Here is a 23,632-nt window from a genome sequence, read left to right as displayed (position 1 = left end):
TGCCGGGCCGGGGCCTGGCGGGGGGCGGCAGGGGGCGGCGCCTGGCCGGGGCGGCGGGCGGGACTCGCCGAGCGGGGCCGGGCCCGGCGGAGCCGAGCTGAGCCGAGCCGAGCGGAGCGGAGCGGAGCGGGCGGCGGTGGCGGCCTGGCGGAGCGGCGCGGCGCGGGCCCGGCCGGGCGGGCAGGTACGGGCCGAGCGGGGCGGGAGGCGGCGGCGCAGACAAAGGGCGGCGGCAGCGCGGGCCGGGACCCGCCGGGCCTCGCACCGCCGCCGGGCCGGGCTGGGAGCTGGGCCGGGGGAACCGGGCCCCGCCGCCCTTGTCGCCACCCCAGCCCCCCCCGGGCACGGCGGCTCTCTCCCCGTGCCGCCCCTCCCGTCCCCTCGGCAGGTCGCTGCGGCGCTCCCGGTGCCCCTCGGGAGGAGCCGGCCGGCGCCGGGGCTCCGGCGGGGCCTGCCCGGGGCGACAGAGCCAGGGGTCCGGCGCAGGAGCCCACCTCGGCCCGGGCAGCCCCGCGAGCCCTCGGCTCGGGCACCCCCGCCCCGCCGCGTGCCCCCGCCGCCCCCCTCGGCTGTGCGGCTCGTGGGGCTCGGGAGGGCGGCACGGGGGTGCCCTCCCCGCCGCTGCCCGGGCATCCCAGCGCGGCGCGGGGCAGCGGGCGGGGCCGCCGGGGGGGCGAGGCCGGGCTGCGGCGGGCGCTCGGGACGCGGGTTCGAGGCCTGCGGCGGCCCCGGGCTGGGCCAGGGGGCGCGGGGGACCGGTTACAGACAGCGAAGGGCTGGGGGAAGCCGGAGGGCCGGTTCCGTGGCGCCCGCCTGCTGGCTGGAGTCCCCGTGAGGCACCTTGTCGCCCCTCTGGAACAGGTCCTGGCGCGCACCCTGCCACGCTGAGCTCCCGGGCCTCTCCTGCCTGGCTGTATTGTTGGTTTCCCCCCAGGTCTTTGGGGTTTTGCCTCCAGCGCTGCACAGCAGCCTGTCCCCTGCCGACAGTGGCAGCCGGTGATGCCCGGCGGTGCGGCTGCCAGCTCGGCCACCTTTCGGCATCGCTTGCAAGGCTTTGCTTCCCATCGAGGCTGGCGCTTGCTCCCAGCACCGCGATCGCATCCCAGCGCCGGGGCTCTCCCTTCCCGCGGTCCCAGCCGGCTGCTGCCGCAGCACGCCATGGGGCTGCTCTTCTTCCCGCTACCGGTGCTCGCAGGGTTGGGAAGCCGGTGCCTTGCAATGCCCCTTTGTCACCGACATCCTTGAAACAGCAGCTCTTCCTGCAGCAAAGCAGCATCTTTGTTACTCTGATCTCGAGAGTGTTTTTTACCGGGGCTGGGCTGGCGCAGATGAGGAGACAGGCAGCCCCGTGCTTGCTCCTTTCGGCTGTGCATGGGGACCACGGCCGAGGAAGTTGTCCTTTTCCAAATAAAACAACCAGGATGAATTCAATAGGAAATAAGTTCCTTGCTTCTGAGTGAACTTGCCGTGGGTGGAGAAGAAGGAAATTAAACAATAGAAAAAACGTGGAGGGCTTTATGTGCAGGAAAAAACTCTTCAACTTTGCTGGCCTCTGGCGGGATGGCCGAGCATCTTCCCTTCACCTATATTGGTGTTCCTTTTTGGCAAGGACGGTGAAGGCAAAGCTTGTGTTTCACAACACCCCTCTGTGTCTGGAGCATCCGTGCATGGGTATGGGGAAGCCAGGACCTCCCACATTACTGTCCTGCTGGTCCCCAAGCTACCTGCCATGGTCATCTCACCCAGCCCTGGTGTGTGCCATGCCGTGCCGCCAGCTGCAGCCCCCACATTCCTCCCTTCCAACCTGGAGCCGACAGCACGGGGCATGGGCGCTGACGGGAAAGCTCACACACATGAAGCTTTTCCCGCTTCCTGTGCCTTTGGGAAGGTGGCGGGTCTGGTCTGGTTGTGTTTGGGTGGGGATGGAAAACCCATCCCAGCCAGGCAGACTTTATTACAGGCTGGTTTGGGTTTTTTCCCACTTTTCTTTCTATACGGTGCTGTCAGTGCTCTAGAACAGGACTATTTAATGCACTGTTGGTGGTAATTTAAACAGAAGAAAAAAGACAGCTCACAAGTCAAAAACTGGGCTGGAATGAAGCGGGAATGATTAATGTTTTTTTCAGTAGCGTGTTACTGTGAAGTATGGTGTGGCCGAGCGTGTCACTGCTGCAGTGTCACCAGCACTGCCTGCCCCTCTCCACCTGCAGGCTTTTATAACTAGGTTTGATTCTGGGAGCATCTCCAGGTGCCTGGCCCGGGGACAGAGGGCTGTGGTCCCACCAAATGCCCCATTTCAGGGGCTTCTGGCTGGGCGCTGAAAATGGAGCTGCTCTCTTGGCTGTTTGTACTCCGGGACAGGGTTATGGAGGGCTTTGCTTAAATTTTTTTTTTTTTTTTTTTTGTGGAATTCTACCTTCTAGATGTACCTTATTGAGTTGTTGGGTTTTGGGTGTTGAGGTAGAGCCTGCTAGAATGAGGTTGGGGCTCAAGACAGAGAGAGAAGTAAAATATTAAGCTTCTATACCTTGCGGTTGTTTTGTGGCCGTGGAGGACTAGGATTCCCAGCCTATCTCACCGATGTTTCCAGCCCTGCTCTTGAAGGCACTTAGGACCTCAGGACTGCCCTTGGCTTCCTTGCCTATTTTTGGCCAAAGCGCATTTATACAGTGTGCCATTGGCATCTGTGTGCTGGTGGCTTTGAAGCCTGAGACGGGGGAAGGAGGACCCGGGTGGAAGGTAAGCGTGATGCTTTCTTGGAGACCACCTCACAAACCTTGGGGGCTGTGACAACTCAGTCCCCAAGTGCCCATGGGAGATGGTGCCCGCTGCACCTGCCCTCTGTTCCTGTCCCCAGGTGTGGAGTAGCAGGGCAGCACTCGTGCCAGGATCCCTGGAAGGGCTCGGTGAGTCACACGGTGCGGACACGGGGAGAAGGCGGCCTGTAGCTTATGATTCATGTTGTTGCAAAAGCCACCGACTGTAATGGCAGAGCTTGCAGAAGACGAATCAATATTAAGCCGTAAATCCCCCACGTGACTGCCGGCTGGGTGGTGAGGTGGCTGGGGTTGGGAGCACCTTGGTTGCTGCGTCTTCCCCAAAAGCAGTGGGACCCTGCTGCAGCTCTGTCTGGGGAAGAGGACAAGATCCTCGGTGCTACCTTCAGGTGGCATGAGCCTTCCTGGAGGGGTTTAGGAAGGTCCAGAGATACTGAAATGTGGGGTATCCTGGGAGGAGCTGCCTGGGTATTTATGTGAGGGGATGCCTGGAGTTCAGCCCTCCTGCTGGCCTGATCCAAAGCCAAGGAGATGCAGGTTGTCTTGGGATACTGAGACTCTCTCCCAGGGGCTCTTCCCTATTGTGCCCCTTCTGCCAGGGAGCCCAAAATATCTTGGAAATCTCATTGCTGACGTAAAGCAGGGAAGAAGTGTTTTCTGTCTGTCTGGGCTTGGGCATGTTGAGGGTTGGATGTACGGCGAGGGGTATCCCTCTCAGCTCCCACTGCTGCATGGGGAGATGTGTGACTTGCCTGATGGCTCTGCGTATGGTCTGGAAGGATGACAGCCCCTAGGCTGTCCCAGCTCCTCAGGGTGGCCTGCTGCTACCTTGGCTCTGCCTCCCGTGCCTTGGCCTCAGCAAAAAAAAAATGCTTTCCAGCTACTTGACAGCATCTCGCCGACGATCCCCCCTCTGTCCCGAGCACAGTCTGCTTCTTCACAGCCTTATACAGCCCTGCAGCCCCAGGGCTTGGAGCCTGAAGTGGTGTTATCAGCTTAAAAAAAAAGGGATGCATTAAAAAGTGTTAATGGCACAATCCTGAAATACGGCTGCAAAATTCTATCGATGCCTGAAGTCTAAACATATGGCTCAGGCCATTTTACATCTCCTCGAGCAGCCTTGATTCATCCCTTGGCTGTGCTGGTGCACTGCTGGCCTCATGGATTTATGTCCGAGAGGGGGATTGGGGCCAGGAGGGAAGGAGGCTGTGTGTGGTACCCAGGATGGGGATGCTTTGCCTGATGGCTGGGTGGGGATGTGGGAGCCTACCTGAGTGGGGAATGTACCCAGTTAGAGAGGCCAAGAGTGGTGCAGTCCCCTGGCCCAACTGACCGGTGGGAGCGGCACATGTTACCGGTGGTTTATTAACTCTCACTGGCTGAAAGCATGAGCTGGGGGCAGGGGAGTGGGGCAGGCAGTGTGGTGCTGGAATGGAGGTGCTGGTGGGGCATCAGAGGTTGGTTCCTTGAGCGTTTGCTTTGCTTGGAGCCCTGCAGAGGAGGAGGAGAGGACAGGGCTGATGTAGCCTGGGAGCAGGTAAACTAAAGCAACAGGCTTCCTGTGGACATGCTGCTTGGTTCGTGCAAGCTCAGATGTGGATCTGGAAATAGGGGAGGCAAGAGGCAGCTTGGGTGCCAGCAGCCCTGATGCTGTGCTCGCAGGGGGCAAGTATGGGCTTTACCAGCAGTGTCTTAGAGGGTGAAAACAAAACAGATCTTGCGAGTGTCTCCTGTGCTCTGCGCCTGTTCCTGCTCTCTGCATTTCCCCTGGACTGGCCGGCATTGCAGCCTCTGGTGGTTTTTTTAAGGGTGTCAAAGTTTGCGTGCAGAAGAAATGTCTTTTATTAGCCTAACTAATGCCTTTAGGAAAAAACAGATGTGCTCTTGGGCTCGAGGAATGCCTGCGCGTCCAAGATGTGTCGTTTTTTCCAGCAGTGTCCATTGGTCTAATAAAAGATCTGACCTCCGCCTGGCCTGGCCATGACCTTGGAGCGTGCCGGCCCCGGGAGCATCCCACCCATGCGTCAGCGTGTGCTGCCTGGCCCTTCCCGAAAGGACCTGCCAGCCCAGGAGCTGTTGCTGGAGCACAACTACGCTCATGGCAGGCACTTACCTGACTTATAATTCAATACTGGCTGCAAGCACCCAGCCCCGTGGGTGCACTGGGCTCCCAGGAGGGTCTGTCCTGGGAGACTGCAGGGAAGCAGAGGTCGACTGTGGCTCAGCAAAGCTTTGGGACATCAGGCAGGATGGATGTGGTCTGGCAGGAGCATCCTCAGGAGCCCCTGGGAGGAGGGGGCAGCTTGTGCAGTGCTCCGTCCTTGCAGGGATTTCTCCTGAATGCAGGCACCAGGGGGTTGGTTGCCCTCCGTGAGCTGGTTCATGCTGTGGTTTTATGGATGCTGCTTTGCAAAAGTGCCATTTTGGGGCGGAGTTGGCACTTGGCAGGGCAGCCTCCGCTCCCCAGTACAGCTGGCAGTTCTTCTGTGGTGGGGTGAATCTGCTCTCCTACTGACTTCAAATTCCCTGTAATGGGAAGCTGTCAAGAAAATGAAGCAGCTGGCCTGTCCCGTGGGGCTCGCAGTGCTGCCGTGGCTGGCAGGGGAAATCGCTGTTGCCCCGCAGCTCTCCAGTCCAGCATCACCCTCACACTCATGGCAGGATCAGCATCTCTGCTGGGGAAATCTGGCCAAAGTGTCAGAGCCATGGCGTTGAGGGATTTTCAGTCAGTGTGGTTTTTTGGGTAGGAGTTCTCATGCAACCTGCTGGCGAGAGTGCTGGCTGTTGCTCCAGTGAATTATAAAAACTCACCGGGAGATTATTTTCCCCTTGCCCTTTTCCATTTTAAAATGCTTGGGATTCAGGCCCTGCTTATCCCAAAAGGCTCTCAGGCGTTTGGAGAGCCACAGGGACCTACACGGCACATTTCAAAGCAGGAAAACCCAATTCATTGAGTGGATTTTTCCCCTCCTGCGAACCCACTTAAAATTCGTGGAGAGTTTTGTCAGTAAGAACCTGTTTCAATTAACAGACAAAAGAAACTCTCCTCGTTAAGCGCCTCTTTCAATTAAGGTTTGGGAGAATTCCCCCAGCTCCGCTTCCTCTGGAGCGAGGCTGTTCCTGAGGTTTCAAGGGCAAAAAATATCCATGAGGAGTCACCTGTGAAGGGCTCCAGCTTGTTTTTTTGAGAGGCAGTGGCATGACCCGAACCGTAACCTGGCCCTGGGGTGTCAGGTTTGGTTGGGATGGTGTTGGGGAGCGTTGGTGCCAGGGGGTCAGCTGCCCAGCCCAGCATCCCTTGGGCACAGGAAAGCTAATGACTGCTGCTAATTGCTGGCCTAGTTTACTGAGGAGGCTGATTTCATGCAGGTGTTTGAGACAGACGTGTGGGAGCGTGGAGAGGTGCTTTTCCAGATCAGGGTGCTGAAGACAAGGGAGGGTGGCAGCCACCAGTGCCCAAGGATCAGAAATGGGGTGGCCTCCACAGGGGGTTCCCCTGTACAGCCTCACTGGCAGGGGGCTGCAGCATCTCAGGGCTGGGGGTTAGCAGGGGCAGTACCTGGGGAGTGGGCTTGTGATGTGGGGTTTGCTAGAGCTGGTCTTAAAAGCCCTGCCAGTTGGGCTTGCCAGCTGCTCTGCCATAGAAGAAGTTTTAATCACGGGCTTCCAGAAACATCACCCAGTTCTTTGGGAGTTTGGGTGGGGTTTTTTTTCCATCGGTTTAAGGTTTTTCTCCCCTAAAAATTCAGCAAATGTTTGCAGTGATTTGCTGCACACCGAACCTTCCTTTCCATCCCTTTGCAGGGAAAGGACCATTTTCATGATTGGTTTTTTGAAGAAAACTTGAGAAAAACATTACTTTTATCTTTTCCAGTAAAACTGAAGTGCTAGCACAGCCTTCTGGGTGAAAAACATCTTTTCCAGAGCTAGGTGCTTTGGCCAAAAATAACTTTTTTTTAAGTGAACATCTTTGATGGCTTTCACTGGGCTCATCGCTCGCCTTGGTTTCTTTCGCACAGGAGGCAGGTGGTGGGCAGCCGGAGCCGGAGGTTTATTTCCAGAAGGGAGCAAGGTGTTGAGGGGAAACTTGGTTCAGCAGCAGCAGTCCAGGTGGATGCTCTGATTGCTCAGTTCTGGCCAGGCTTTATAAGTGAGATCTTTAGAAAAGTGCTGAGAAAAAGAGGATTTTCCTGCCGAATTCCTTCTGGGGTGCAAATGCTCTAGACCTTGAATAATTTTGGGATAAATTTTCCTGATACTCCCCCGTGTTTCCTCCTGTCCAGCCTATGCACAGAAGGGAGAAGCCAAGCTGGGTGGGTTTGGGGTGGGAGTAGTGCCAGTGGCTGCCTGTCCCTGCCTATCCCAAGGGCAGCTGCCCGGGCTGCTGTTGTCCTCCTTTAATTTTGCACCTTTAGGGCACCGGGGAAATGCCAGTGTCCTTAGGAAAGCGGTGCTGTGTCTGTCCCCCTGACAGCAGCAGGGTGTTCTCCCTGGCATATTGTAACTACTGTCTGCAAAGTGCTTAAGCAGCCCGTATAATCTACGGCTAAGACGCTCCTTATCTGGCACTATAAAACCGCGCGGGCGGCCTCAGTGAGAACACGTGGCCAGGACGAGCTCACTTCTGCTTGTTTCTGTCCTTCTGCTCGTTTTCCCCTCTCTGTCTGCTTCACATCCCTCTCCCCTGCCTGGACACCCTGGGTTTGCAGCCTGGCAGGAGGCAGCTGGGTGTCCATGCAGCTCATCCCTCTGTCTGTGTCTCTGGGCCCATCCTAAAGGCTTGCCCTGGCTACCAGTAAGTGGGGTTGCCAGTAGAATTCCACAGTTTTGCAGCGGTTGGAGCTTTTGTGCTGGGTTCCTCTCCCTGGGCAGCTGGGATGAAGATCCCCTCTGGTGCAGGGTTTCAGTCCCTCCTTGAGCATCTCTGTGGGATGCACAGGGGGCTGTGACCTTCTGCCTCCTGTGCTTTGATACCAGTGTGCATCATCACATCACCATGCACTGAAGCAAAGGAGTTCATCGCCTCCTGATTGTGCCTTCTCTGGCCGGCGGATCCAACCCTGGCTGGGGTGGGAGGTGATGGGGACAGGGGCAGGCAGTGGTCCTTTGTGCCTTGTGATGGCTCTTCTCCCGTGCAGTACTCCTAGCTCTTTGCAGATATTTCCAGTTGCAGTTGGGACCGCTGCCGTTCAGTGTTGATAAAGGCAGCGGTGCAGAGACAGGTGTTTAAAGGCAGGTTTTTCATGCCAGTTATTTTTTTCATTTTCAAAGCAAGCTCCCCTGTCTTAAGCTCACAGTTGTCTCGAATAATATGGTGGCATTAATCTCTTCTCTAAGGATGTGCTTAGCTCAGTGGTTTTAGACCTGCAGCCCTCTAAATATTACCTGCAGAGTGAAGGGGATTCCCTCTAGAGGGAACTTAAACCTATTAATAATTCAGCTGCCTTTTGTGCGTCTTTTACAGGTAGTTGTGATTCCTGGGGCTGCAGGGCACCAGTTAATGATTGCTGAGGATGCACGAGGTATGGGAGACAGCAGGCATGGTGGGCTGAGTGCTGTCACCCCACTGCAGACCTGGGTCCTGGCCTGGCTGAACTTAGACCTTCCAGTAGCCTTTTGCCATCAAATGTGCAAGTGGGAGACAGAGCAGATGCGTCAGTGGGGCTGAGCCAGCCGTATCCCCTGTGGCGGTCAGATACGGGAAGGGAAGCATTGGAGCGAGCAGAAGTGATTGCAAATCGCTGAGCTGGGCGATGCAGTTTAGCATCCTGCCTCTAAATCCTCCTCCATCCAGGCTTAACCCCCAGGGCTGGCTTACATGGTGGAGAAGTAGAGATGGTGTGGCTGGGACAAGGTGATTACCCAGCGGTGCTGGCGTGGGGGGCTCTTCTGTGGCGATGAGGGGGTGAGGAGAGGGGTGCCCACCCGAAGGGTGCCAGTGGAAGAGGAGCCAGATAACCCATCTGGCTGTGGTGTTTAAGACATGGCCCAGTCTCTATGGGCTGAATCTTGGGGGCCTGTGAGCTCCTGGAGTCAGGGTTTGGGGTCCTTGTGCATGCAGCGTCTTGGGGTCCCTTCTTCATGGAGGTGGATGCTTGCTCCCTCCCTCGCAGCCCTTTCCAAAGTGATGTGTGGGAGATACATGAGCAATTTCTTGCCGTGTCACATCTGCGGTTTTGAGCTTACCTCCCATCCCTGGGCCATGGGGTTGGGACACTTGATTTATCTGACAGCCAGGACTTGTGAACTGCCTGATCTTCACTGCTTGCACCTGTGGCCAGACCTATTGCAACCCCCAATAAATCAAATCCTGCTGTGGTTGTCTGCTGGGACTGCCAGCCCTTCCCTCTCCTCCGGATCTGCTTGCACTTCCTTGCTTATATTTAATCCTCCCATTGCATCCCTGCAAAATTCCACCGGAGGTTAAAGGAAGAGCGCTGAAAGCCACTGACAGAGATGGTTTCATCCTCTCTTATCCCCTCCTGTGCCCCTCTGGCTTTCTGGGATGCAGTGGTTCCCTGGGGAGTGTTTGTGGCCAATAACTCTGGCCAGGGGAAACTGCAGCCCCCAAACTGCACTGGGGGGTGGATTTAGAAAAGCTTTTCAACCATTTTCCCCTTCTTCCTGCAGCTGTCTTAGATTTGAAGTGCTGATATAGTAAAGGGCTTCCCCAGCCATCCGTTATGTTCCCTGCCCGCCCTGGGGTCAGATCCGGCCCTGCAGGGTGCTCCGGGCTCCCAGCTGTGCCAGGGAAGCCGCTTGGATGCTGATTGTGTTTGTCAGGGCAGCCAGATTAAGAGTGTTGTGTCTAAGCCTCCTCACGGAGCCTCCTCTCTAGTGGAGCCTGGGCCAGGGCTTTGCTCAGAAACCTACCAAAGAGCGTTTTCTGGGGCTTTTTCTTCTGTGGTCCTTGATGTGCGGCTGTGGCTGAGCAGCCGTCTGTGTGATGGGAGCCTGCCGGTGCTGTATGGTGTTTCTGGGAGCCTGAGGTCCACATGTGATACTGGTGCTGACATTTCCAGCTGTTGCCTTTTAAATAACCACTGTGGTTTTAAAAGGCACCTGAGCAGCTCTAAAAATCACATTAAAAAGAAGTTTGACCCTGGCTCTCACCCTGCCAGCTCTTGTGTGTTATTTTTTTTTCTATTTTACCATCCTGTTTCCCTTTTTTTTTTTTTTTTTTTAGAAAAGCTGTTGTTGTTGAGAACTCTTTTGTGCTCTTGGACCTAAACCTTCTCTGGCGTGGAGCTGTCGGCTCTCCCACTACTGCGGGGCTGTGCAGGGGTTTGCTGGGCAGTGTGCAGCCAGCACCCACTTGCACAGGGAAAGCCCTGAGTAGGAGCATCCCCACCCCACAGCATCACCCTGAATCCCTCAGCATCCTTGCCATGGAGGGTTTGCTCTGGCAGCGAGCCAGCAGGGCAGGATTCCTGCCTGCTTTCTGCCTCGGTGGCAGGTTTGTGGGGCGGGATGCTGCCTGCCCCAGTCCCTGCTCCCACCTGGCTGCTCTGGGGGTCTGGTGCTGCCCCCGCCCAGGCAGGCGTTGCCTTTGTGTTTTGATGCAGCAGCCTCCCTCCTTGGGGAGAGTCAGCCAGCATCTGCCCAGAAATGCTGTCTCCAAAGCCTGATCATTAAGTACTGTAATTAAAAGCTCTCAGAAGAGGATGGACTAACAAAGCCCCCTTGGCAATGGCAAGTGATGTAGGTGTGGGGCCCTGTTGCTGTCTGCTCGGTCTCTTGGAGGGTGGTGCAGTGATGGACACAGGGTCCCGGCCCATCAGCCTCTGGCTCCAGCACTTGGCATCAAACCCACTGGTTGTCACTTGCCTGCCCATCAGCATGGGAATGCGGCTGCCAGCACCCACCACTCCTGAAAGATGAAAAAAAAACGGAAGGGGAGCAGGATGGCATGGCTAAGATGCTTGATAACGTGGTCCCGGCTCTCTGCATCACTAAGGATGGTACCCAGTCAGGGGAGCCTCCCTCTGCACAGGCACATCCCTAAATTCAGCGTCCACGTGTGCTGCTTGTTTCAGACCTGGAGAAGCACCCTGCCCTGAAAGCCCAGCTGGGGTGTTATCCTGGGGATGATGAAGGTCCAAGCCCACTGGAGGGGGGGAAGGAGTGAGCGGAGACAGGGCACACCTAAGGGGGCTGAGGAGCAAAGGCGCATCCTCTTTTGGTCCTGCCTGGAGATCATCCATGTGCATAAAGATAAATTGCAAATCAATAAAACCAGGTGCTCCACTGTGCCTGGCACAGCTGGCAGCGGGGGTTGCCAGCGAGCGGCAGAGATGGTGATGGAGACTGGCTGCCGGTGGTGTGCACGGCGGCCTGGGTGAAGCAGTGCCGTGCTGGCAGGGTTGGGAAGCGGGGCCTGGAGTGGGGCTTACTACAGGGAAGGGCAAGGATGACAGGATTACACTGCCAAGCCCTAGCCTGTAATCCACGGTACCGTTCAGCCGGCCACGTTTAATCCCGTTACGTGCCCCGGCTGATGTCTGTAGGGCAGGTACTCGGCCACGGTGCCAGCAGAGGAGCAGGGACTCCTGCCCTTGTCTCCGGGGCTGGTGGTGAGTTTGAGGACAGTGCTGTGAGCTGCTGTGCCAACGCTTTTTTCTTTTTTTCCTTAAACACACTGGCTACATCAGTGACCTGCCCTGGGTGGCTTCACCTCCTGGCAAGAAGTGCCCATCTTTTTATTTTTTTTCTTTCTTTTCTTTTAAATGAACCTTTCACAGGGAAGGGTAGAATATTCCCAAGGTCCCTTCAGCTCCACGTGGGCACTCCCACATGCCCGTCTCGGTGACCTTGGCTGGTGGCTCCCAGCTTGGCCTCATGCCGCCTGGCTGGCTGGCAGCCCATGTCCCTCGCTGGCAGCCAGGCTGGGTGATGCAGGGCTCACAGCCCCCACACCCCTGTTCTCCCCACTGCAGCCTGGCTCCCGCTGGGCAAACAGGAGGAGCAGGGCTGCTTCTCCGGCTGCTCGGTGTGACTGGGACTCGTGGGGGACTGGGAGCTCCCCTCCGGAGCACCCTGGTGATGCTGCCATGCCCCAGGCACAGGCCACAGCTGGGGTCCCACAGCACGTGCTGCACTCCCGCCCCATCCCTGGCATTGTCAGGAGCTCACAGCGCTCTTGCAGCAAGCCCTGGCATGCCAGCGAGCTCGCCGAGGGATCTGCCAGGACCGCCGTGTTGGCGTGGATGAAAGCGGTGGCGTTGGTACCAACGCTGTCCCTCCCCGCTCATCCCTCCTCTCTCTCGCAGGGTGCCGTGTGGAGCGGGGGGACCAGGGCGCCCCAGGGAGCTGCCATGCCCATGCACCCACCGCAAGCTGTGCCGAGGCCGCCCGCCGCCCCCTCCCCACACTGAGGCCGTGGGGCTGCTGCTGCTCCCACCGGCACCACCACAGGGATTTCGGCTCGGCAAGGGGACTCTCGGTGCGTCTGCCATGGTGACATGAAGCGGACGGCGAGGGACGCCAGACTGCTGGAGGGGAGAGAGTCTGCACAGGCGGCCTGCTAGTATTTTTAATTTATTAGTAGTATTCGATTTTATTTTAGCTATTTTTTTTGCTTGGGTAGTTGCTTCTTCCCCTCCCCGGGGCTCGCAAGAGGACGGGGCGGGCAGGGGAGAGGGGCCCCAGCTCGCCCTGCGGATGCAAGGATGACTGTGCTGGCCAGGGCCCGGCGGGGTATCTGGCAGCTCTCTCCGCAGGTGGTGTTGCTCGTGCTCTTTGCCTTATGCCTGCTCAGTGTTTTTGTCTCTGCGTATTATTTATATGGGTGGAAAAGGGGCTTGGAGCCCTCTGGGGACGTGGCAGGGCCGGACTGCGACGAGCCCAAGGTTGCCCCTTCCCGCTTGCTGCCACTGAAGACCCTCAAGGTGGCTGACTCCTCCCGCACAGACCCCTTGGTGCTGGTCTTCGTGGAGAGCCTCTACTCCCAGCTGGGCCAGGAGATCGTGGCCATTTTGGAGTCGAGCCGCTTCAAATACAGGACGGAGATTGCCCCGGGGAAGGGGGACATGCCCACGCTGACCGACAAGGACCGGGGACGCTTTGCACTCATCATCTATGAGAACATCCTCAAGTATGTCAACCTGGACGCCTGGAATCGGGAGCTGCTGGACAAGTACTGTGTGGAGTACGGTGTGGGCATCATCGGCTTCTTCAAGGTAATGGGGTGTCCAGAGTGAACTGAGGCCGCGTGGCCCGGCCAGGCCAGAGCAGGGGGTTCTGGGGTCTTGCTGCCTTGCAGGGACTTTGCCTTCCCCTTGCTTTCTGCAAGCAGCCTGAGTTGGTGTGGAGCTGGCCCACAGCCTGGCATGGGGCATGGGCTTCTAGCAGAGGCACTGTCTTAGCCCTCTCCCTGTGGAAGGGCTGTGTGGCCCCTGGGTGTTCTGGGACTAAACCCACACCTCTGGGGTCAGGCCAGTTGCTTTTAGCATCCTGTTTCCCAGCAGCGACCCTTGCTGGCGTTCGCCAAAAGCATGAGCAGGTATTTTGCTCTGTACTCCCCTGCCCTTGTCTTGCCCAGGGCTTGTGGCCCCAGGGCGCTTTGCGTGTTGGATACGAGCAGGATTGAGCATGAGAGGGGGACGAGGGCACCCCATGCTGGGGAGAGGGAGGAGGGAAATCCGGCAGCCGGGTCAGTGCGGGTGGTGAGCCACATTGCCCCTTGCCGTGGCTGTTGGTGCCCCTGGTGAGCCCCTGCCCGTTCAGCCAGTCTGGGCACTCGTCCCCAGTGTCCCGTCTCCTCTAGCCCTCTTCTCCCCCATGCAGGCCAATGAGAACAGCCTGCTGAGTGCCCAGTTGAAGGGCTTCCCCCTCTTCCTCCACTCCAACCTGGCGCTGAAGGACTGCAGCATCAACCCCAAGTCACCCTTGCTGTACATCACACGCCCCAGCGAGGTGGAGAAAGGCGTGCTCCCCGGGGAGGACTGGACTGTCTTCCAGTCCAACCACTCCACTTACGAGCCTGTCCTCTTGGCCAAAACCAAGTCGGCCGAATCCATCCCGCACATGAGTGTAGACGCAGCGCTGCACACCACCGTGATGCAGGACCTGGGCCTCCACGATGGCATCCAGAGGGTGCTCTTCGGCAACAACCTCAACTTCTGGCTGCACAAGCTGGTCTTCGTGGACTCTGTCTCCTTCCTGACAGGCAAGAGGCTCTCCCTGCCCCTCGACCGCTACATCCTGGTGGACATTGATGACATCTTTGTGGGCAAGGAGGGCACGCGCATGAAGGTGGAAGATGTCAAGGTGCGGCTGTGACGTCCTGGCTGGGTGGGCGGGGGACGTGTGGGGCTGGGCACTTGTGCCTGCTCTGGGATGCTCCAGGGATGAGCTTTGCTGCCCCCAGAGTATCCCCTGGTCCCCTGCAAAGCTCTTGGGAGCACGGGTCCTCGCCCTGGCATGGCAGCCATCCCTGTGGCCAGATGCTGAGGACATCTTGCTTGCTCTCTCACTCTCTCAGGCGCTGTTTGACACACAGAATGAGCTGCGCACCCACATCCCGAACTTCACCTTCAACTTGGGATACTCAGGGAAATTCTTCCACACGGGTGAGGAGAACGAGGGCATCGCTTTGTGTGTTTGTGGCATATGGCTGGTGTTGGGACACAAACCAGTGCTCAGAGGGGCCAACATCGGGGCTGCGGGAGGGTCCTCAGGCATCCCACCCTGCTGCTCCCCATCACTCGATCACTGAGAGGGGCTCCCCCTCCCTCTGCCCCGACTGCTTGCGTGTGGCTCTGCATGCCCAGTGGCGACGGCGAGCGTTGTGCCCCCAGGTACCGATGCCGAGGACGAAGGCGATGACCTGCTGCTCTCCTACGTGAGGGAGTTCTGGTGGTTCCCCCACATGTGGAGCCACATGCAGCCTCACCTCTTCCACAACCAGTCGGTTCTTGCTGAGCAGATGACCTTAAACAAGAAATTCGCTGTCGTGAGTAAGATGCCGCCGGTGGGGGTGCTCATGGTGGGGGGAGGATGGGAGAAGGGTGGTGAAGAGTCTTGCCAGGGGACCCGGGTGATGGTCTCTGCTTGCTGGACCAAAGGGACGTGGTGACTTTAAGTCATGTCGCCCATGTTGCAGCCAGACGGGTAAATTCATTTATACTCTAGTACCTGGAGCAGAAGGATTTACCTGCACCAGCCAACTCGCTGCTGTGGCAGGGAGCTGCCCCGCTGCCTGTTCGAGGGGAGACGTCATGTGTGCATTGCAGCTGTGCTCCCCTGGCCCGGCACCGTGGAGGGAGCGGCAGCCCAGTCCAGGGGGGTGCGGGTTGGGTGCTCAGCCAGGTGCCGTTTCATGCTGTGCTGGGCAGTGGTGCAGGATCCTGGAGCTGGGGCCATGTGCTGGGAGGCTTTGGCTGATGGAAACTCCCTCTGCAGGCTGAGCTGTTGGGGACGTGTTTTGTTATAAGGGCAGGCTCTGGCCTTCAGTTTGGTAAGGGGTTGTCCACCCTCTTGGACTGTCCTTCACGTGTCTTGATAAAGCCAGCGTTGAGAATGGGTCATACTGGGATTGACTGGTTTGCTCACAGCTGTCTTGAATCCAAATGAGTAAAGCCAGGCCCAGTAATAATAATGGGATCCTGTGGCCTAAGAGAGGGATCTTCAGGCTAATTTGAATGCCTTGTTTGGTAATTAGAGTTGCTTGATTAGAGAGAGATCAGACCATTCCTACTTGGGAAGGGCGGTTGTCCAGCTCAGAATTTCCAGGAAGTTTTGTATCTACTGATACAAACCACTTCACCGTTCTGTATGGATATATCTTCTCGTTCTCCACAGAAGAGCTTTGCTGCTGCTGTTTTGTTGGTGACAGCAGAACTGGCAGGGATGAGGATGGTCCTTGTGAAGCAGAGGAGGGATTGCCCACCGGGCATGTCTGCTCCGGGGCTCCTTTTCATGGAGACAGCCCTGGTTAGGAGATGATGTGTGGGCACAGCCCTGCCCTGGTTGCTCTCCAGAGGCACAAATAAACAATTTGTAGTTTGGAACGGGCAGTCCCATGGGGAGAGCTTGCTTTGGGATGTTGTGGTTCTGGGGTCTCCACCATCACCCACTCCCTGCTCTCTTCTCTGCAGGAGCACGGCATCCCCACTGACATGGGGTATGCCGTGGCCCCCCACCACTCGGGCGTGTACCCTGTCCATGTGCAGTTGTACGAAGCTTGGAAGCAGGTTTGGTCAATCAAAGTGACGAGCACGGAGGAGTACCCCCACCTGAAACCTGCTCGCTATCGCCGTGGCTTCATCCACAATGGCATCATGGTATGTGGCCAGGCTTTATCTCTGGTTCTTCTCTCCTCTTGCCTCCCCCCACCAAACCCCAGAACCTCAGTGGGTGATTTCTGGGCAGCTCAGATTATTTGATTTAAGGGAGCTGTGCCCTCTGCTCGTCCTGCATAGAGGAAGCTTGTGTGAGGACAATTTTTGGCTTCTCCATCTGTCCACCTCCAGCCCTTGTGGATAGCAGTGTTCAAGTCGGAGGTGGTGAGGGGCAGTGGAGCGGTCCTGACCTCAGAGGGGTTGAGGACCCCCTTTTCGTTTGGGAGGAGAAGGGGATCCAGACCTAGATGCCTGGAAGAGGCTGTGTGGCTGTTTCATTGTCCTGGCTCCTGTGCCTGCTCCATCTGTATCTTTCTTCTATCCCAGGTACTCCCCCGGCAAACCTGTGGCCTCTTCACGCACACCATTTTCTACAACGAATACCCCGGTGGCTCCAGTGAGCTGGACAAAATCATCAATGGGGGTGAACTGTTCCTGACCGTGCTCCTCAACCCTGTGAGTCCTGCCGTCCAGCTGCCCGGGGACAGGTGGACAGGCATCGCTTGCAGAGCTGTCCCCCAGCGCTGCTGTGGGAGTTGTCCCTGATGTCCTCAGCCAGGGTGGGAGCCGTTTGCATGGGACAGCTGCCAGGTGAGGCTCTGCTAATCCCTGCTCTGTCCTCTCTGCTTCAGATCAGCATCTTCATGACCCATCTGTCCAATTATGGCAACGACCGCCTGGGCTTGTACACCTTCAAGCACCTGGTCCGCTTCCTCAACTCTTGGACCAACTTGAAGCTGCAGACGTTACCACCCGTGCAGCTGGCACAGAAATACTTCCAGATCTTCTCCGAGGAGAAGGACCCTCTGTGGCAGGTACCCTCCGTGCCTAGAATGGGCAGAGCAGCCCTGTTTCTTGTGCTGGGAGAGGGACGTGGGGTATAGCTGGCCCTCCTCTGAGCTACTCGGGTCCCTTCCAACCTGGATTTCCCTCTGATCACCTGCGTAAGCAGCAGTTTTTCACCTCTCTGTGGTTCTGCGGGCAGTGCCAGGAAAGTTTGCCCCATAGATGTGGAGATAAGCCTGGTCTTGGCCCTGCCCGCTGAGCAGTGTGGCCTCCCTGTGTGTCTGCTCAGGTTGGAGGGGGCTGAGCAGTGGTGCACGGTCCCATTGGGGCTGCCCTGTCTCTAATACTCCCTCCTGCGTTTCAGGATCCCTGTGAAGACAAACGTCACAAAGACATTTGGTCCAAAGAAAAGACCTGTGACCGATTCCCAAAGCTTCTCATAATTGGGCCTCAAAAAACAGGTGCTTCCCTTCACCCTCGGTGCTGTGAGCATGCTGGGGGACTTGCCAAGTCCCCTCCACGCCCCAGAGAGCCTCTCTCAGCCCTCCTGCCCTGACGCAGAGCTTGGAGGGAGGTTTGGCCCAAGTCAGCTCTCGCTTTCTGTCTGTCTGAAGGAACAACTGCCCTTTATCTCTTCTTGGGGATGCACCCGGACCTGAGCAGCAACTACCCCAGCTCGGAGACCTTCGAGGAGATACAGTTCTTCAACGGACACAACTATCACAAGGGCATTGACTGGTAGGTCTTCGTGTTGCAGGGGCTGAGCTGGGAGCACCAGTTTCTTCAGGAACAGGAGCAGCGGTGCTGTGGGGTTTCCCGTTGGCCTTGTAACTGCCGGGCTCTTGGTGGAGGGCACCTGGGTGCTGCAAGGTTGGATGAATCCCACACAGGCTTTGCCCTGTGCCTTCAGGCCATCGTACCACCATGGCTTATCCCCGAGATGTTGTCCATAAGGCAAAGGCCGCTTGCCAGGACTCAGAAGTGCCCTTGGCAGAAAAGCCAGACTTGTGTGCATCTGCTACCCCCTGGTTTCAGGGTCTGCCTGGGGAATCTAGTGAGGTCTGGCCCTCCAGAATGGCTTGAGGGGGTTGTGAAGCCCCAGGCAGCATGTCAGACCTGGAGGGACTCTGCAGGTTTAGTGCTTGGTACAGTGTCTGAGATGTCACCTGCAAGGGTGGGTGCCAGGGACATCTGGTAGCGCCTGCCTGACAGTGTGCCTCCCCCAGGTACATGGAGTTCTTCCCCATCCCCTCCAACACCACCTCTGACTTCTACTTCGAGAAAAGTGCCAACTACTTTGACTCTGAAGTGGCTCCCCGGCGAGCTGCGGCCCTGCTCTCCAAGGCCAAAGTCATCACCATCCTCATCAATCCTGCAGATCGAGCCTACTCCTGGTATCAGGTGAGCCGCCCATCTCTGCCTGTCCCCCAGCTTGGATCCTTGGGGCAAAGGGTTTCCCTCCATCAGCTTGGTTTGGGAGGTGGGATGGCTGTGGACACCACGCTTTTTGGCTGATCAAGATGCGTGAGGACGTGGCACGGTGGCCTGGGAGCCACGGTGCCTTGTGGGCAGCCCAGGATTTGGCTTGCCCCAGGAACAAACCTGCCTTGCTCCTGCCTGACAGCACCAGCGAGCTCACGATGACCCAGTTGCCCTGAAATACACCTTCCATGAGGTGATCACAGCGGGACCCGAGGCTGCTCCAAGGCTCCGGACCCTGCAGAATCGCTGCCTGGTGCCAGGCTGGTACGCCACCCACATCGAGCGCTGGCTAAACAGCTACCATGCCAACCAGGTAGGGATGGGAGCACCCCACTCCTACAGCGGCAGCACCCCTGGGGAGCCCCCCTCACCCAGGGATGCAGGGGGAAGAGAGCTTGGGTCCAAAGTCAGCTGTGAGGGTGCTCGTGTGGGAGCTGCTGCTCTTATACCCTAAAAACCACAGGGGAAGGGTGACAGTACTCCGAGAAGGGGCAGAGGGGATATACTGTGCAAGAAGGAAGCCCTGGCTGAATGAGGTTGGTAATGGGCGATGCATGAAGATGTCCTTGTGCCAGTCCTTTGGCAAAACAGGGTTGAAAGGGAGCCGTGGGGTGGAGGGCGGTGGGTGGCTCTACAGGGGCACCCACCACTCGCCTGCCACTCCTGGCCACAGACCCCCGCAGGGCTGCTCTGTCTGGTGCTGCTGCGGCATTGAAGCAGAACAAAAGTGGCAGGCAAAGCTGCCCGTGGTTTGAACTGTCTGCAGGGGAAATGGCAGCTGGATGCCAGCCCTGCTGTGACCGGCACAGTGCAGCACTGCTGGCAGTATACGGGCTCGGTCCCTGAATGATTTTTCCACCGTCATTTAACCTTATGAACCCTATTAGTTGTCTTCTGCTGGGGGAATTGCTATAATGCAGTCCTGGCTGGCTGTGGGTTGGGCAGCCCTGAGTTGAAGCTTTGATGTTATCCTGGATGGATCCTGGCTCTGGCTTTTATTTGCATTTCATTTTCCAACACACAGTGTAAGTGAACGCTGGGGCACATTAGCATTCAAAAGTGGACCCTGTGCGGGCTGGTGGCACATTTCGTTCCATGATGGCAAAAAGTGTGGCGAGGGCATCATTGTGCCCCAGGAGAGCGGGGCTGGGAGCCAGTGGCACCTCACTGCCCTGCTTTGCTCCTTGCAGATCCTGGTCCTGGACGGCAAGCTGCTCCGAACGGAACCCGCCAAAGTGATGGAGACGGTCCAGAAATTCCTCGGTGTGACCAACTTCATTGATTATCACAAGACCCTGGCGTGAGTCCTTTCCCAAACTTCTTCCTCCAACCTGGCATTGCTCCTGGGGCGGTGGGTTGCCTGGGGCAGCCCCCAGCACTGGGGCTCACCGCAGAGCTGCTGCTGGTTTTGATGAGACCAGGGTTTCACCTGAGGCTGGAACAGCAGCTCCCCGTTGCTGTGACCTACACTGGGGTAGCTGCAGTCAGAAATACCATTCAGCAAGCACCCCACTTTGCTGTGCTTGTCCAGACACCACGGTGGGGACAGTGGTGTCATTCTGGGCAGCCCAGGAGCAACTCTGTTGCAGTTCAGGGCTGCATTTGTGCCACACGTGACAGTGTTGAGCCCTGACACCTTGGCTCCTCGTGCACGCAATGCAGAGAGCAGTTCTTGCTGCTGGCTGTGTGGCACCTCTGCAGGTGTCACCTTGCTCAGAACCTTCCAAACATTAGAGTCCACCAGGGGAAGCAAGAGTCTCCAGAGCTCCTAGAAAAATATTAATTTACCTCTGTGCAGGCTTGCTTGTATACGTAGCTGCTCTGAGTCTGCACCCAGGTGCTGTGAGGCTCTTGAGGGCATCCAGGGCCAAAGGTGCCACAGAAAATAATGAACCCACACAGACGCCTGTGCTCCCTCAGCAGGGCAGTGTGGTGACGAATGAACCTTGGCGGGCTGCTTATTGTGCGGCTGCACGGGGAGCCTGTTGTGCCAGGGCGTTGATAATGAGATGTTAGCTGGGCTGCGGATTAAAAAGAGGTGGAGAAGCGGCCCTGAGCAGGGCTGAGCAGCAGCAGGGCTTGTTGGGCAGTGTGGTTGCCTGTGGAAGGCGTGCAGGGGCAAGAGGAGCGAGGCAGAGCTCTCACTTCACAGGTTTGATCCAAAGAAAGGATTCTGGTGTCAGCTTCTGGATGGAGGGAAAACAAAATGCTTGGGAAAGAGCAAAGGGAGGAAGTACCCTGAGATGGATTCAGATGTGAGTATGCGGAAAGCCTCCTGGGATGGTCCCGAGGCGGGGCAAGGGGCCATGCCGGGGCGGTGGGCTCAGAGCTGGTCCCCCTGACCCTTCTCTCTGTTCTCCCATTGCAGTCACGCACCTTCCTGCGGGACTATTACAGGGACCATAACATCGAGCTCTCCAAGCTCCTGTACAAAATGGGGCAGACGCTGCCCACCTGGCTGCGGGAGGAGCTGCAGAGCACCAGGTAGCTGCTGCCCACCGCCCGCCCAGCAATCCCTGAGCGGGGCCAGCCCCTGCAGCCGGCGGGACCTTCCTCAGCAATACCTGGCCGCCGTCTTGGAGGGGACCCCCGGGAGCAGACCCCCGGGAGCGGATGGCTGCGCCAAGAGGCTGCCTAAGCAGCAGCCTGATGCTGCTGTCCCTGCCCTGTCACCTCTCCGCCTACCCCGCACCCATTTCTCTTCCATTTTATTTTTCCTTTTTAATCCCTGGGCCTGTTGGCGAGGTCCCTTCCCGCCTTGCTCTGACATGGGGAAGTGGCACAAATTCCCCCTTTCTTTGCCCAAAATGGGCTCCAACTCCTCTGGGCCCACGGGCAGCAGCAGAGCCGTCCCTCACCTCCTGATCCAAGGGTGGAGGAGCGTCTCTGCGCACACTGGAGGTGACTTTGCTGAGCTGGAGCAGAGGAATGGATCTGGTGGAGACCCAAGGCACAGAGGGACCCAGGCCCACTCCTGCCATCAGCTCCATGACAGAAAACAGGAGAGTTTGCTGGATTCCCCTGATGCTTACTTGGAAAAGCTGCAAACAAGGTGGATTTTTCTTTCAGAGACTCAGGCACAATTTCTTTTGTCATCTCCATTAGTTTTCAAGCTCCTCAACCTCTTGCTCCACTGGCCAAGCAGGAGAAGGGGCTGGTGTGCTGCCCCCAGTGCACTCCTGTCCCCCCAAGCCCACCCTGCAACCTTGTACACGCGTGGTGTTTCCTGTGGTAAAGCTGAGCGGTGCCCGGCGTCCCCTGGCATGGAGCTGAGCCAACCCTCGGGGACAGGGCAGATGTTGGGATAATGGCAATCAGAAGGATGCTGAGAACTTCAAACCTCTTGAATATTAAAAGTGAAAGTATTTTAATAATGTTGGGGTGCAGGGGAGGGTGGGGGTGGTGTCATTTGGTTCCCATTTTGCAGGGTGTTGTTTTTCTTCGGTACCAGAATTTGTACCTAGACCCCGAGGGTTTTACGTGGTCGATTCGGTTGTTACATGTGACGTGGACGAAGGTCAGTGGGGAAACGTGGGACGGTTTCCCAGCCATAGATGCGTCTATACCGGTGGTGCCGTGCAGAGCTGCAGCCCTGGCTCTGCCGCTCCCGCGCTCCGTCCTGTCCCCTGGGTTTTGCTGCCAGGGCTGGCAGATGAGACTGGGCCATCACGGGTTTACTGGGATAAAGGCCCAAATTTCCCCTTGGCTGGAGCTGCTCCGCAGGGCGTGGGATGGCAGTGGTTGCCACAGGAGGTGGACACGGTACCCTGGATGCCTCCTTCGCCACCGGTGCGGGGCCCAGACGGCGTGGGGGGATGCAGTGTTATGCCCTGGGTGACAGAGGGTCCCCGCTGGCAGCGGGTGTTCCCACCCGGTTATTTTTGCAGCAGCCCCTGTAGCTGTGCGTGGGGCCGTGGGGGGCTGCACATGCCCTTTGCCCCTCGGAGGGGTTACACTGGGAGGGGCTCCCGGGCGCTGGTGTAAAGTCCTGTTGAACCAACTGCTAATAAACGGGGGGCTCTGGTTTTACTTGCTGGTTGTTGCCTGTTTCTCTCCTCCCTGGCATGATCCAGTCCTCCCCCCGGGGGCCCCATCTGCCTTTGGGGGCTTTTGGGCCCATCTTTGGGGGGCTTTGGGGAGGACGGGGGGGTGGGTGGGAGCAGCCCTCCGTGCACGAGGTGGCAGCAGCTGTCTAGTCCTGGATCTGGCCACGCTGCACAGCTGCCCGCAGCCTCGTGTTCCCGGGACAGCATCCAGCGCCGGCTGCGTTAGCGATGGCGCAGGGATTTGGGGGGGAAGAGGGGGATCCTGCTTGCTTTCCCCCCCTCGCCCGATTAGCCAGTCCCTGCTTGCCAGAGCCTGCCCGCCTGTCTGCTGCCTCCCCGCCGCCTTCCGCAGCCTGGCCCCTGCGAAGCGCTGGAGGAAACGAAGACAGAGCCTAATTAATCCCAGCCGGATTTGTTTGAACCTGTCGGAGTGACAAACGATGTGCGGTGCCGCAGGAGCTGCTGGACGGAGGAGAGGGGGCTGCAAGGGGAGAGCTGTGGGCTGCCTGCCTGGACAAGGAGGCTTTTAATTTTTGGCTGCGCTGGAACAAAGCCAAGCCAGGCACCCTACCAACCCCTTAGGCACGGTTCCCTTCCTGGTGTCCCCGAGCCCAGGAGGGAGCGGTGGGGCTGTTCCCTGGCCCCCATCGTCCCCATCCAGCCCTGGGTTATGGGCCGCGGGCTGCCCCAGGTGGGACCAGCTGCTGCCCAGCTTAGCCTTGAGTTAATTGCTTATTAATTAACAGGGCCAGAAGTACAGCTCAGCCCCATGTGATGGTCCTTGGTTGCCCTGGAGGATGAGGAGTGCTCTGCCCTCCCATGGCCTCAGGAGAGCTGTGGGGGAGGAAGGTCTGTCCCCCTCACCCATGGCCTGCCTTGGCACTGGTCATGTTTTCTAGCTTCTGTGTCTGCCGAAAACATGCAGCCTTGGTGAAATCTGCACCGGGCTGGGCATGGGACAGGGGCCGGGTGGCTGTGGCTGGCAGGGCCTCAGGGGGAGTGGGACCCCTGGCCAGCATCCACACTCTGGGCTCGAACCCTCCATGGCCCTGAGCAGCTCCCCTTCTGTGGCCGGGGGCTGCTGGGGCTGCACTTGCTGTGGCCTCATCCTGCAGATGCGCTGGAGAGCCCAAGGCAGCCCCAAGCAATTAACTCAAGCAATTGTTTATTGCCCCTGGGGGCTGGGGGCTGCATGGAGTAG

General features: G+C 57.9%; 1 protein-coding gene across 1 annotated transcript; it reads left to right on the top strand.

Annotated features, from left to right (window-relative positions):
• Window positions 1-16: 16 nt before the first annotated feature.
• NDST1 (N-deacetylase and N-sulfotransferase 1) lies at window positions 17-22,414 on the top strand. The gene is made up of 15 exons (XM_055813180.1): window positions 17-184; window positions 12,047-12,955; window positions 13,563-14,045; window positions 14,260-14,347; window positions 14,576-14,730; window positions 15,875-16,060; window positions 16,445-16,573; window positions 16,750-16,932; window positions 17,268-17,364; window positions 17,518-17,641; window positions 18,130-18,304; window positions 18,528-18,698; window positions 19,576-19,685; window positions 20,538-20,640; window positions 20,754-22,414. The coding sequence occupies exons 2-15, from the start codon at window positions 12,446-12,448 to the stop codon at window positions 20,871-20,873; spliced, it is 2,634 nt and encodes an 877-aa protein (XP_055669155.1). The 5' UTR covers window positions 17-184; window positions 12,047-12,445; the 3' UTR covers window positions 20,874-22,414.
• Window positions 22,415-23,632: the final 1,218 nt, after the last annotated feature.

The sequence above is a fragment of the Falco peregrinus genome, chromosome 8 (assembly GCF_023634155.1).
Source record: "Falco peregrinus isolate bFalPer1 chromosome 8, bFalPer1.pri, whole genome shotgun sequence".
NCBI lineage: Eukaryota > Metazoa > Chordata > Aves > Falconiformes > Falconidae > Falco > Falco peregrinus.
Note: the sequence above shows the minus strand (reverse complement) of the source record. Positions and strands in the feature narration are given on the sequence as shown.

What these genes read in the sequence shown, in the direction of transcription:
- NDST1 (XM_055813180.1), top strand. Translation starts at nt 12,446, where the DNA reads ATGACTGTGCTGGCCAGGGCCCGGCGGGGTATCTGGCAGCTCTCTCCG. An exon ending in AGAAGGACCCTCTGTGGCAG is followed by an intron (nt 16,933 to 17,267) that starts GTACCCTCCGTG and finishes CCTGCGTTTCAG; the next exon opens with GATCCCTGTGAAGACAAACG. An exon ending in ACCCTGAGATGGATTCAGAT is followed by an intron (nt 20,641 to 20,753) that starts GTGAGTATGCGG and finishes CTCCCATTGCAG; the next exon opens with TCACGCACCTTCCTGCGGGA.